The sequence below is a fragment of the Ammospiza nelsoni genome, chromosome 6 (genome assembly GCF_027579445.1).
Source record: "Ammospiza nelsoni isolate bAmmNel1 chromosome 6, bAmmNel1.pri, whole genome shotgun sequence".
Taxonomy (NCBI): domain Eukaryota; kingdom Metazoa; phylum Chordata; class Aves; order Passeriformes; family Passerellidae; genus Ammospiza; species Ammospiza nelsoni.
The window spans coordinates 59,194,728-59,207,900 of record NC_080638.1 but is presented as its reverse complement, the minus strand read 5'-3'; the positions used below and the strand labels follow the sequence as shown (position 1 = coordinate 59,207,900).

Here is a 13,173-nt window from a genome sequence, read left to right as displayed (position 1 = left end):
AGCACATGCGATTTTTGGTAACAAATACTCGAGACAGGCAGCGCCATCCGCGGGCTCTCTGCAAGCCGGAGGGCGGGCACGGGCGGGAGAAGGCAGCGGGGAACCGGCGGGGCACTTTGGGAGGAAATGGCCGTCGATTTTATTATTACTATTATTATCCTAATTTTTAGCCGCATCGATGCGTTTCACCACCGAAGAGGAGAAAAGTGGGGGACGCGGGTCCACGGGAGTCCACTCAGTATCTGCCTCGCGCGGCCGCGGTCAGACACAGGCACTTGGTAAAACTCTAATACTGCAGCTTTTGATATTTTTTTTTTCACTCCTTTTTCTTTCTTTTTTTTTTTTTCTTTTTTTTTTTCTGTATTTTTGTATTTTTTTTTAAATTTAAACTAGATCGAAATCTTTTTGGTAAGGCTAAATATGAAAAATGTAAACGTAACTTCCCCTCCCTCCTCCCATTCGGCCACAGGGCTCGGTGCAGCGTTTCTCTCCCTCTGTCCCCGTCCCAGCTCCTCGGGGACCGGGCCAGGCAGCAGCAGCAGGGATGTGCCGGCCGACCCTGCCCCACGGTGCCCGCGGCATTTGTTTGGGTACAATCGGATCCAGCAGGGATTGGGGTTTTTCTTTTTCTTTTTTTTTTTTTTTTTCCTTTCCCTTTTTTTTTTTTTTTTTTTTTTTTTTTTTTTTTTTTTTTTTGTAATTCCCGTTGGGACGATCTCGTTTGAACTCGAAGGGCTGATGACAGGTATTGCCGCTCTCTGCGTTTGGCTACGTGGAAAAAAACAATAATTAAAAAATCGTGGTGATAGTGGGAGACGCTGAGGGGGAACTGGAGCAAGAGCCGGTGTGGGGTTGTGTGAAAAGAGACGAGAGTCCCGTTAGCAATCAGCGGGTGACCTGTAAAACCGGGTGCTGTCCTCTGTGTACAACCCAGAGCCTCTGTCCCCGAGCAGAACCTCCTCTCCCGATCCTCCGGCGAGGCCCTTTAGGATCCCAGATCCACCAGGCTGGACGTGAGGGGTCCCAGCAGCGAGTCCTGGAGCTGGTGGCCTTGCAGGCTGTGCGGGGTCTGGGATGCGGCCAAGCCGCTCAGGGAATAGCCGGAGCTCCTGGCGTGGCTGAGGTTCCCCTGCAAGAGCAGGACCGAGTTCTGATCCGGGCTTTGGGGAGGAGAAAACTCTTCCTCGGAGCTGGACATGAGCGGTTTGCTCCCGTCCAGAGGCGAGAGTTGGTTCGGTTTGTTGGTGGCCGCGTTGTTGTTTTCCGTGTTCTCTCTGCAGAAAGACAAAAAGAAAAAATTAAATTTGTATAAATAATCGCAGGACGGGGATGTTAAGGCGGGCACGAGGCGGCGGGGATGGGCATTGTGCTAATGCCCACCGTAAATCCTTCGCGTTTAGTTCCAGCGTGGGAGCAGATGCTTCTCAAGGGGGGAAAAATAATCCTAATAATTTCATAACGGATCGTCCCTATTTCTTTTACTACTCCTACAAATAAACACACCAAACAGCCCGATAATTTAGGTGAGGAGGAGGAAGGGATTTTTTTTTTTTTTTGAGAGGCGGTTTTCCTTTCCTTTTAATTAAAAATGAAAGTGCGGCCCGGGGCCGAGCTGGGTGCGGGGTTTTCTCCAGGAGCCTCGGTGGCTGGAGGACATTCCCTCCGTGGCTCTCTGTCTCCCCGGGCCGAGCGGCCGCCTCGCACCGAGGCCACCGTGTCGCCTCCGGGGTGGCCTCGGTACGGGCGGCCTGGCCAGCGCCTCCTCATCCCGATCTCCCTCTTCTTCCCCCGCCTCTCCATCCCGGAGCTGCATCTCCCTCCTCCTCCCAGCTCCAGAGCTGCCCTGCCCGACCCCGGCCGCACAGGACCCGGCATCCCCGGCGCTCCCCGCATCGCTCCCGGCTCGCAAACAAAGGCGGCCGAGCGGCCTGGAACAGCACGGTGGGGGCTGCTTGCTGCCCCAGGGCAGGTGAGGACGAGTGAAAAACCCATTTGGAAGGGGAAAAGGCAACGCGGTTTACGAAAAAAAAAAAAAAAAAAAGAAAGAAAGAAAGAAAGAAAAAGAAAAGAAAAGCAAAGCAAAAAAAAAAAAAAGAAAGGAAAAAAGCGGGGGGGGGGATTTGGGGAAGGGAAGGGAACCGTGTGTTTTCGTCGCTCCGATCCCATCCGGCTCCGCGTACTCGCCGCGCTCCCGGAGCAGCTCCCGGGGCTCCCAAACGCCCCCCGCACGGTGGAGCAGGGGAAAAGCGGGGATCGGAGGGTGGCACGTACCTTTCCTTCGCCTCCGCCGCTCGGTCCCGCTGCCTTCTGTTCTTGAACCAGTTGCTGACCTGGGTGGTGGTGAGGCCGGTGGCTTCCGCCAGCTCCCGCTTCTCCCGGGGGGACGGGTAGGGGTTGTGGGCGTACCATTCCCGCAGCACGCCCCGGGATTTCTCCTTGAAGCAGTAGCTGGTTTCCTCGCCGTCCCAGATGGTGCGGGGCAAAGGGAATTTTCGGCGGACGCGGTATTTGCCGACGGCGCCCAAGGGTCTGCCCCGCAGCTTCTCGGCTTCCACGTAGTGCGCCTTCAGCCAGAGCTGCTGCAGCTTGGGGTGGTTGTGGGGCGAGAACTGGTGGCTCTCCAGGATCTTGTAGAGCTCGCGGAAGTTGCCGCGGTGGAAGGCCACCACCGCCTTGGCCTTGAGGACGCTCTCGTTCTTGTGCAGGTGGTCGCAGGCCGGCAGCGACCAGAGGAAGCGGCCCAGCCTCTCCAGGTTCCCCCCTTGCTGCAGCACCTCGCACACGCAGGCGACCTGCTCCTGCGTGAAGCCAAACGACGGCAGCATCGACATGGCCGAGCGCGGCGGCGGCCGCAGGACGGCGAGGAGAAAGAGGAGGAGGAGGACGACGACGAGGAGGAGGAGGGACGGGCACCCCGCGGGAGCGCGGCGGCGGAGGGGCGCGGGGTAGGCGCCCGCCGGGCCCGGGCCCGGAGCCGATCCTGATCCCGATCCCGGTGCCGGTGCCGGTGCCGGCCCCAGAGCGGGGAGGCGCTGCGGCAGCCGAGGGCGGCGTGCGGGGCGAGCGGGGATGCTCGTCGCGGCGCCGGGGGGAACTTTGTCCCCGCTCCGCCGCCGCCGCGCTTAAAGCGCCCGAGCCCCCGCGCCGCGCTGATTGGGCACCCCCGGCCCGGCCCGGCCCAGCCCGGCCAGCCCAGCCCAGCCCAGCCCAGCCCGGCCCGGCCCGGCGGGCAGAGCCTCGGCACGGGCGGGCGGGGCCTGGCGGCGGGGACACGGCCCCGGACACGGCCCCGGCCGCGGCTGCGCGTCCCTCCCGCCGCCGCCTGTGCCGAGCGCCGCCGCCCCGGGCGCATCCCCGGGGAAGCCGCTGCCGCCCTCCGCTTGTCTTGCTTTCTTTTCTCCTTTCTTTCTTTCTTCCATCTTTTTTTTTTTTCCGCCCCAAAACTCCTGCCCCCCGCCCGCCCGCTGCCAAAGCAGCCCAAAGTATTTAATTACCTTCGAGCTGGGGATGAATAAATAATGCAATAACGCTTTGGTGAGGAGCTGAATAAGGCGCGGGGCCCGTGCGCTCCTTCCTGCCCCGGGGGGGCCCGGCGGGTCGGGGCAGCCCCGAGCAGATCCCGGGCAGCAGCGCTGCACCCACCGGCGGCGCTTTAATTGGCCTAATCCTCATTTGCACACCCCCGCTCGAAAGCAATTATTTAAAAAATTAGAAAACAATTAGGCTCCCTAAGAAAAGATAATCTATTGTCAGCAGGGAGGTGAGGACAATGCGGTGAGATAAGGGCAGGGAGCGGGGGGCAGGGGGTGTCTTTATGGCTGTATTTATCTTTGATTAGATAAGTCGAAGCCCGTATTTTAAGCACACTCCAGATCGCTTTGGATTCAGGAATGAGTTCGTTCCGCGGGTGCTAAGAGCCATCGCGGGGCTCTTTAAAACCTGTTTGTCCTCACTAAGACAGTGGGATTTATTTGACCTACCAAGTCGGATTTATTTGCGTTCACTGCTCCGAGGGAAGGGGAGCCCGCTCCGGCCGCGGGGCTGGGAGCCGGGGCGCTCCCTGCCCGTTCCTGCCCATTCCCTGCCCGTTCCCTGCCCGTTCCCTGCTCATTTCCTGCCCGTTCCCTGCTCATTCCCTGTCCATTCCCTGCCCGTTCCCTGCCCCATTCCCTGCCCGCACCACGACGTGGGAAAGGCCGATATTTTCCTAAACCCGGATTGTTGTTTTTCCCACGTACTTCGCGTCTCGGTGCTGTTTAAATTAAGCCCCTGCCACCCAGTCTGTACAGCGACTGCACTATGTCCGCTGGAGTCAGGGCGCTTCCATATCCCATGACCATGTGTCTGGTAATTTTCCCTTGCCATTTTATTTTAGTACTTATGATGCTGCAGATGAAGTCTTAAAGAGCTGCAATGTCCTCCCAGAAGGAATGTCTACTTGGAACAGATCCTTATTGACAAGGCAGCTGTGTGGGGACCGGAACGGAGCCTTAAACCCGGCTCTAAAATCAACTAATACCCTAAAGTCTGGAGCAAGTGCGCAGAATTACGAGGCATGGGCTCGCCCGCGGCCGCGTCCTGCAGGAGCAGCGCCCTGCCCAGCCTAGGGGTGCGTTCCCCCATCCCTCATTTCTATTGTTATTCATTTTAACTTTTATTTTCTTCTTTCTAGTGAGGGGCTCGGCTCGGGAAGAGCTCGGACCTGAGGGTTTGTGACTTCTGGATGAGGAGGAGAGAAACGCAACGCGGGGCTGGGGAAGCCCCTGGGCGTTGTAACGAGAGCGGGCTTCTCTTGCCCTCACAGTTCTCCTTTTTTTTGTTGTTGTTGTCTTTTTCTTCTTTTTCTTTTCCTCCTGTAAAAGGCCGACCCAAACAAACACCGCTCTTGCTGGGAATAAGCAAATTATCCCGATGCGGCCGGCGGAAGAGCTGACGGACACGGGTGAGGGCTGAGCGGAGTCTTCCTCGCGATTCTTGAGCGGAGCTTTATTCTCCCCTCTCATCAAAATTCACAAAAGGAGGGGACAGACCCGCCGGGGTCTACCTGGGAGTTGCTGCAGGCAAAGAAGCTGAGCGTCAATGTTCCTTAAGGCTCCGGTGTTGGTTTTCCTAAAAATTGAAAGCCTTTCATTTTGAACCAAGGGAAGAGGCAAATGTATTTCCAGAACCATCCCATCTAACCCTTAGAAAATCACAAAATCAACGACAAAAATGAGAGTTTCGAGCCGCTCAAAAAATAAAAACATAAATAAGGAGGCAAAAAAAAAAAAAGGAAAAATAAAAATAAAAAGCCACTGAAAAAGACAACGGCTCTGAGCTGCCGCCGGCCCCTCTCGGTGCTTGCTTTGCCGGTGGAGCAGGAGCATCCCCGGGCAGCATCCCCGGGCAGCATCCCCGGGCAGCATCTCCCCGCTGCCCGCCCGGCCGCAGCTCCCCGGGCTGTCCCCGCCGCCGGGCCCTGGCCCCTCCGCTGCTCGCCCCCATTGCCCGGGCACCCATCGGCTCTGTTTGTGCGGGAAATTCATTTATTCCCTTATTTATTCGATGTATTTCTACAGCGCAGGGCGGGGATGAAGATGGAGCCCACGCAACGCGCTGCGGGTTTTTCCTCGATTTCGCCAGAAAATCAAAACAAGGCAGGAAAAAAAAGTAAACCAAATACATCCCCGGTTTCCTTCCGAGCTTAGAAATAGAGCTCTTCCCCAATCAAAAATAATTTTTTTTTTCCTATAAGTGCGAGGGTCTAGAGGAAACAAATAGCGCAACAAAATAAAACCAGCAGCGGGTTTTTGGGAGCCGCTTCTCGCCGGGATGAGAACCGGGGCTGGAGGCTGGGAACCGGCGGGGCAGAAACACAACGCTGCCACTCGCCCAACATTTCGAAGGCGAAACCCAAAACCGGCCCATTAAGTCAATGAGGTTTGTGTTGTGGAGGCTCCTTTCCCATCCACTTGCTGTTCTGAAAAATAGATCGCATTTCGTTATCTCGAGCGAGGATCTGCAACGTGATACCGGATCCGCGCCGCCTTCCCCGCCGAATGCGGGGCGCGGGGAGACAGCCAGCTTCCCGGCTTATTCCCCAACAATAAAGGATTTGTGTTTTCTTTCTCCCCCTCTCTTTCCTCCCTCCACTCCCCCTCCTTTATTATTCTATTTTTTAATGAGGAAGAACAAACCCCTGTCCATATGCAGCGCTCTTCTCTGCGGCCCGGCTCGCCCGCAGACCGGTGCGACCTTTAATTACTTGTTGGTAAATTGCCCTCCCGACACCTGTACAAACAAAGGCGCTGTCCCTGCCCCGGGGCTGCCACCGAGGGGTCCCCCCGCGCCCCGCGGGGTCAGGCCGGCCCGGGCTGCCCGAGGAGGGCCGGGATGCTGGGGCAGGACGAGGATGAGGATGAGGATGAGGATGAGGATGAGGATGAGGATGAGGATGAGAATGAGGATGAGGATGAGGATGAGGATAAGGCCTTCCCGATGTGGCCGATCCCCAGGGCACAAAGGGCTCTTTCTTCGCGCGCTTACCGGGACATTTTTCAAAGGATTAGAGGTGATCACGCGTTGTTTTCTTCTCTCCGAGGGCCGATACGTCTTTCTGTCCCTGTCCCCGCCACCTCCACCCTTGTTTCCTCCCGCTTTTGCCATGGCACCCCCAGATCCCGTTCCCCCCTTCCCTTTTCGCTAATGTACCTCCTGGACGCTGATTCTTTTAAGCTACGAAGAATTTCCTTTTGGGAGGTGAAACCCTCCAGCTCCTCCTGTTCAGAGGAAAGTGCTAGTGATGGTAATACGGGGTGACACTAAATAAACAGTTAAAGCAGGGCTGGAAAGATGGAGTTAATTATCCAGTGAGCTACATTTAAACCGAGACCAGGAGGGGCTGATTTGTTTTGGCGCAGGGAACTGAGAAGGAGACGAGCCACCGAGGTCTCCTTGCTCCTCTTTGGTGGCTCTTTGACTTGTCCTCGTGTCGCCAGCCCGGGGACCGCCGTCCTTTGGCCCGGGAGGGGGAGCCCCGGCCGGGAGCCCCGAACCGCGGCCCATGGCTGCAGCGCTGGGAGTCTCTGTGCGAGCCGTGCTTGGGAACAGGCGATTTCAGAGGGTCCAGAGGCGACTTTTTTCCGCGTTTGTTTGCTTTTGCTTCCCAGAAGTCAGATAAATTCTCGCCGGTGCCTGCGCTCTCAGGTAAGTCTGCATGCGAGCAGCAGCCCCGCGATGTGCTTTTGTTTTTTAAATTTTCCCTCTTCCCTATTTTCCTCCGTTTTTTCCTCCCTCTTTTTTTTTTTTTTTTTTTCCTTTCCTTTCCTTTTTTTTTTTTTTTTTTCCTTCTTCTTTGAGAAGTCTGATATTAATAATCCCCGTATGCCCCGCTTTCCGGGTCATTACGGTACTGCTGGTCTCTAATCAATCCTAATGCGATGGCAATTGGAGTCTCTGATGAATGCATCTCAGGTTTCTTGTAATGGCTCTACCACATTTTCCTGGACCTCCTTCTTTAACCTGAGATGCCAGGGGGACGTCTCCGTTCTCAGCTGCTGATTACTTCAAGATGTTCGGGCTGGTGTGGGGAGAGAGGCAGCGAGCGAGGCAGCCTGCCCCTGAATAATCTGGAACTGAATTGGATGAGCCATTTCCTAAATCAAAGGACAGCGGCGGGGTTTAACTCCTTTTCTGCACGGGAGCTTTGCCGGCTCTCCCTGCAGCCTGCACGGGCTGTGCCGCCTCTCCCCGCGTGTTCGTGTCCGTGACACGGCCCGGGGGTTCCGGGGATGCGCAGCTCTCCCCATTCTAAGGGAGAGACCCCCACCGCTCCATCCCCAGCTGCTCTCTCCATCCCAAAGCCCCTGAGTGTCTCTGTGGGTCCACAGCCCCCCCACGGGTGTGGGACCCCACGCCGAGGTGGGGAAGGGGCGCTGGGATCCCCCCGCGGGCGCGCAGGGACGCGCGGTGTTAGCGCTGCCGTTCGCTTTCCCCCGACGTTGTTTTTCTCTCTTTTCCCAGCGTTGGCCGTAACGCGAGGCAACGTTGGCTGCAACTTCTGCCTCTTTCCTAACTTTTAAAATTTTTGAAAAATAAAATACTGCCGCAGGAATTAGGCTGCGGCCAAGCCAGGCGCGGGGCTGCCGCGGGTTCGGGTGAAGGATGTTCCCTCGGGATGCGGCTCCTCCGTGGGACAAAAACCCGCCCCAGCTGTGCCTCTGCAGCCCCCCCTCGGCCCGCAGCTGGGTATGACCCAGCGCCACCCAACACGCGTGGGCAGCTTGGCCTGCGCCCCTGCGAGAGCAGGGTGTGCTGAGGGCGAGGGGCAGAATAATATTTGGAACGAATAATTGAATGTCCCAGCGCCGGATGCGATGTGGAAATGAATCCGCGGCAGAAGAGCGGCCAGGGGTAAATCCAGCCCGATACCCGCGGGCTCTGGCCCTGCGTGGGGAGGCAGCAGCGCGGGTGGGGTGTTTGTACCGAGGCCGTGGGCGGGTCCCGGCTGCACCTCGGCCCGGGTGCCAGGAATGAGTCGCTCTAAAGCGAAACAAACCGCGGGCGCCTTCTCTTCGGGGAGGCGGCTCCGGCAAGGCCGATCCCCGCGGGCTGGACCGGGGACTGAGCTGTGTGTCACCGTCCCGTGTGTCACCGTCCCGTGTGTCACCCTGCACACCCTGCCGCCTGTGCGCTCCCACCCACCTGAGCATCCCCCGCCTGTGCCCCTCCGTGTGCCCGCACCCCAAATCCACCCGTGGGCGCTCCCCACCCGCGTGTGCGACACTCCCCATCCCCTGAAGGCACGGGCCTGTAGAGCTCCTCAAGTGGCACTGCCACCCTGCCCGCGGTCCCCTGTGTGCTCACACCGAGCCGTGTGAGCGCTCCCGCAGCCCTGCGTGCATGGAGCCACCCGGGTGGCGCACCCCACCCGCGTCCGTGACACCCACCCGTATCTGTGACACCCACCCGCGTCCGTGACACCCACCCGGGTCCGTGACCCCCACCCGGGTACCGCACCCCACCCTCGTCCGTGACACCCACCCGTATCTGTGACACCCACCCGGGTCCGTGACACCCACCCGAGTCCCGTACCCCACCCGCATCTGTGACCCCCACCCGCACTCGCACGGACCGTCCCCGCACATGTCTGTGGTGGGGAGTTCGGGGCTGGGTCCCGTCTGTCCCTGCCTTAGGTGATGGCTAGGACGGGGGCGCTGGACACCGGGAAAACTGCAAAAAACCCCCTTATTTAAAAAAGGGAACACTAACAAAAAAGGCAGCAAGGGTGATAGTTGATTTTTGTGGTGTTTTGGGGGGTTTTTTGGGTTGGTTTTTTTTTTTTTTTTTTGGTGCAATATATTGTTATAATGATTTCCCTGCAAAATGCGTGGAAAAAAAATCTAAATTTTGGGTCCTCCTCGGATGGAGGCAGGCACTTTGAGGCTCTCCTCCCTCTGTGCCATCCCCCAGCACAAATCCTTCTCCCCACCTGGCCAGCGCAGGATCCACGCTGATCAGGGTGATCACTGCGAGGGTGGCAGCTGGACCGGGGACAGGATTTACATCCCAGGCTCTGTTTGCCTGTGTGCTTTGCATTCGGGTGCTGAACAAATATTTCCATTGCTGGGGGACCGTGCCAGCCTCAGCAGGGCCAAGGGAGGGGGCACCAGCACCCTTTGGGAGGGGTGGCTCAGTGGGACACGGGGCCGTGGGGCACTGTGGGGATCCAGTGCTGGGGGGCCCATCCCGCACCCACCTTCCCGGTGGCTTTCCAAGCTGGCTGCGAGGAGGGGACCTTTCACCTCTCATTAGTGATGCCATCAGTGGCTGGGCAGAGCAGCGCTGAGGTCAGGTTACATATGGCACACAGTCTGTTCAGCGCCGGCAAGGCCAGCTTTGAAATTTTAGAGAGGGGAAAGGTCACCTTGCGAGAGCCGGCTCTGGGGGTCCCCGCTCTGTCTGCGCCCTGGGTGGGTCTCCATATGCCTCTGTCTGGCCCTGAGAGATGCTCAGCCCCTCTTCTCTCCCACCTCCTGAATTTTCAGGGAATATTTTCACACTGCCTTCCCTTTTCCCTCACAGAAAGCCTCTCCCAGCGCTGTTTTTTTTTCTCGTGTCTCTTCCCAGCACAAACCCGTCTCTAGCATCTGATTGTTTTTTCAAACAACATTTAATGCAGCTTTCCAGGAGAAAATGAGTTGTCTGTGTTTATCAGCAGATCTCTGCAGACGGATAAGTTTACTCTCCTCAGACCTGGGTGTATAATTTCATAGACCTTCAAAAGTGTCGTGCTTCCATGGTGATTAAAACTCACTCCTGAGTCTTGCTGGGGCATTTCAGGTTTCATGCCACTGGATCTTAGAAAAGCACATCTGTGCAGCCATATATCTTTCATCTGAAGGGCCAAAAAAACCCCAATTTTTTTATTCCTACATATTTTGTATTTGGGAAAATATGACACATTGCAATAAATTAATTCCTGTAATTCACTACGTTGAATTTCAGCAGGATCCTGTTGGAGCTTCATCTGGAATGATTCTGGAGGTGTTGGCTGCAGGGAAGAAGTTCACCAGTTTCCCACGTATCACAACTGACAGGTAAGTTCATGCCCCTTCTCAGCCCTGCTGCAGAATTTTATTTTGCACTTTGTGTTTTTAAATACGTGGGGCCTGATCCTTAAGCTCTTCAAGTAACTTGGCCAGGAGTCTCTGGCATGCAGCTGTTGCAGGGAGATCTTCAAAAGATTTGCTTTTGCTTCTTCACAGGTCATAACTAAAAAGGCTCCGAATTAAATAGATGCTTATCTTGAGAATTCAGGAGAAGTTGGAGCTGAACCAACATGCAGAGGATTTGGGATACACCTTTCTGTCTGCTCCAGTGAGGCATCCAAAGAGCCAAATTAAAGGGAGCTTGATGTAATTTCCTGCAAATAGGGCTACTTGCATGTATTTTAATTTTTAAGCAGGAATATTCTGCCTTTTAAAGAGGGAATTTGGGAGCAAATGTATTAACAGGCATATTTTCAGAAATCGAGATGCTGCAATCTATTTATATTTTTCTGCCATAAATGATATTTTCCTACATGGGGCCAAACTGTGCCCTTGGTTATCGAATGCAAATCTGCTGCTTTAAATGGAGTTCATTGCAAGTGGGAACAGGACTTAGCCATCATTTTCCTCTGCTGTCTAATCACTGTAGTCTGAAGAAAAGCAACATATGTATAATGGTAGCTGAGATGCAGGAGGGGTGGAAGCTTTCTACCAATAAGAGCCACATTAAATAATTAATTCCCAATTGCCTTTCTGCATTAGTGCTTTTGGCTATAAAAGCTGGTCAGCTTTGTAAGGCCCCAGGCAATGAAACATTTGGTGCATTGTCAGTCCAAAAGTGGAGGTAATAGATATCCAGCGTGGCTGGAAAAGTGCTGCTCTCCATCCTGCCATTTACATATTCCAGCTGCACAGCCTCATTCCTCATCCCTTCCTCTGCCCTACTCAGGTTTGACAGGACAGCATCTCTTCTGAGCTGGCTGCTGGAGAAGCCAAAATTTTGTATTTATTCCATCAAAAAAGAGAGGAACTCAATGTCTGAGTCTAAAAACGGAGCGCACAAAGCTGCTCTCTGTTATCGGCAGACAAATCTGACAGGTTAATAAGGAAAAGACTGAATTTCCCCCTCCTCCCCCATTTTCCCCCCTCCTTGTCCCATCTGCTGTCCCCCAAGCCCAGCCTGTCACCTCAGGTCACGATGGGATCTCCGGGGCTCGTGCGTCATCCGCAAGAAAGGTCTTGCCATGAGAAATGACTTCAGAGAGCTTTGATGTGCAAGGCACCAGAGGCTGCTCCCCTCACCTTCTGAGATCAAGATACCTGTGCCTGTGTGTGTGAAGCTGGGGAAGAAAAGGAAGTGCTGGGATAAATTGCCTGGGGAGGTGGGAGATTCTCTGTTTAAAAACAGGTCTAGACAAACATCTGTCAGAAAATACCGACGTCTATTTGATCTTGTCTCGTAGCTGGGGGAAAGACTGAATGGGGCTGTCAGGTCCTTTTCAGCCCTGAGAGAACACAGTTACACACATGTATTTATATCTGCTCAGGTGTGTGTGTAAATGTATGCATTTCCTCACTTTCAGGGACAAGCTCTTGGCCCCTGTGGTAATTTGTGTCTGTGAATCTTGCAGGTTAATTACACCCAGCTTTGCTCTCTCTTGGCTTCACCAAATTTGAGTTTCAGTTTTATTTTAGTGTCCTTTGTGCCTCGAGTGGATCAGATCACAGCGCCTAATCTACTGATGGTGTTTTCCTCATGTTCAAGTGAAGTTCCTTCAATTCTGTGAGATTTTCAGCAATTCCACTTAACTCCCAAAGCACATTTGTCAATGCACATGGGGTTGCACTTCTTGAGGTAAGGTTGTGGTAGAAACTTGTCTTTGCCATCAGCTGTAATGGATGGATGCTTGGTGAAGTTGTAAGGTTGAGCATGAGGACAGCATGAAAAATTTGGGTTTTTTTAGGATTATTTTTGCACACAATCACTTTGGAAAGCATTCCTCAGGTTTAAAGACAGTGTGGCCATGGCTGCTGCTGGCACCCCTATAATTTCCTCCCAAGCATGCAGACCTCAACAGGATCACTGAGCTGCAGGATGCAGCTTTGAGGAGTGTGTTGGCAGCTCATTGCTGTTTGTGCATGGAGCACTGGGAGACACCAAGGGCCAGGACTTGTGATCCTCTACACAGCTTCCAGTATTAATTATAAATACTTCAATTAAAATGTATTTTAAAAGGAGTTTTAACACTCTGATGCTTCCCTAAAGATGGGGTCCTGTGCAACTCAGCATTGGAGACAGAGAGTGATGGAAAACTTACATTCCAGGGATGTAAAAAGGAGTTTTGCAGGGCTGAAGTGCAGCAAAATGTACAGCAATTTTCCTGTTGCTGCCCCTAGAGCACACAGGCAATGCCAGTATTCACACCAGGCAATGCCAGTATTCCCTTGACATCCTGGGGTGTGGAAGTTGCAGGAATCAAACAGCACCATTTTGTAGCAGAAATTGAGCTCTGAATTTCTGAAGCCAAAAGCTGGGATGAGCCAGGCTGCAAAGGCTGATCTAGGATTTTAGGCTCCACGAGGGTTTCAGAGGTGGCTTCTCCTGCTTATCCACCTTATCCTTCCAAATGATCCCCCCCACAGC

At 54.6% G+C, this 13,173-nt stretch overlaps 1 protein-coding gene across 1 annotated transcript; it reads right to left on the bottom strand.

The window, feature by feature from the left end:
* Nucleotides 1–299: 299 nt before the first annotated feature.
* Nucleotides 300–3,073, bottom strand: SIX1 (SIX homeobox 1). The gene is made up of 2 exons (XM_059475284.1): nucleotides 2,272–3,073; nucleotides 300–1,274 (listed from the first exon to the last, which is right to left on the bottom strand). The coding sequence occupies exons 1-2, from the start codon at nucleotides 2,829–2,831 to the stop codon at nucleotides 986–988; spliced, it is 849 nt and encodes a 282-aa protein (XP_059331267.1). The 5' UTR covers nucleotides 2,832–3,073; the 3' UTR covers nucleotides 300–985.
* Nucleotides 3,074–13,173: the final 10,100 nt, after the last annotated feature.

Coding starts and splice junctions, on each gene's coding strand:
- SIX1 (XM_059475284.1), bottom strand. CDS start 2,831: ATGTCGATGCTGCCGTCGTTTGGCTTCACGCAGGAGCAGGTCGCCTGC. Junction 1,275..2,271: donor GCGGCGGAGGCGAAGGAAAG/GTACGTGCCACC, acceptor GTCTTTCTGCAG/AGAGAACACGGAAAACAACA.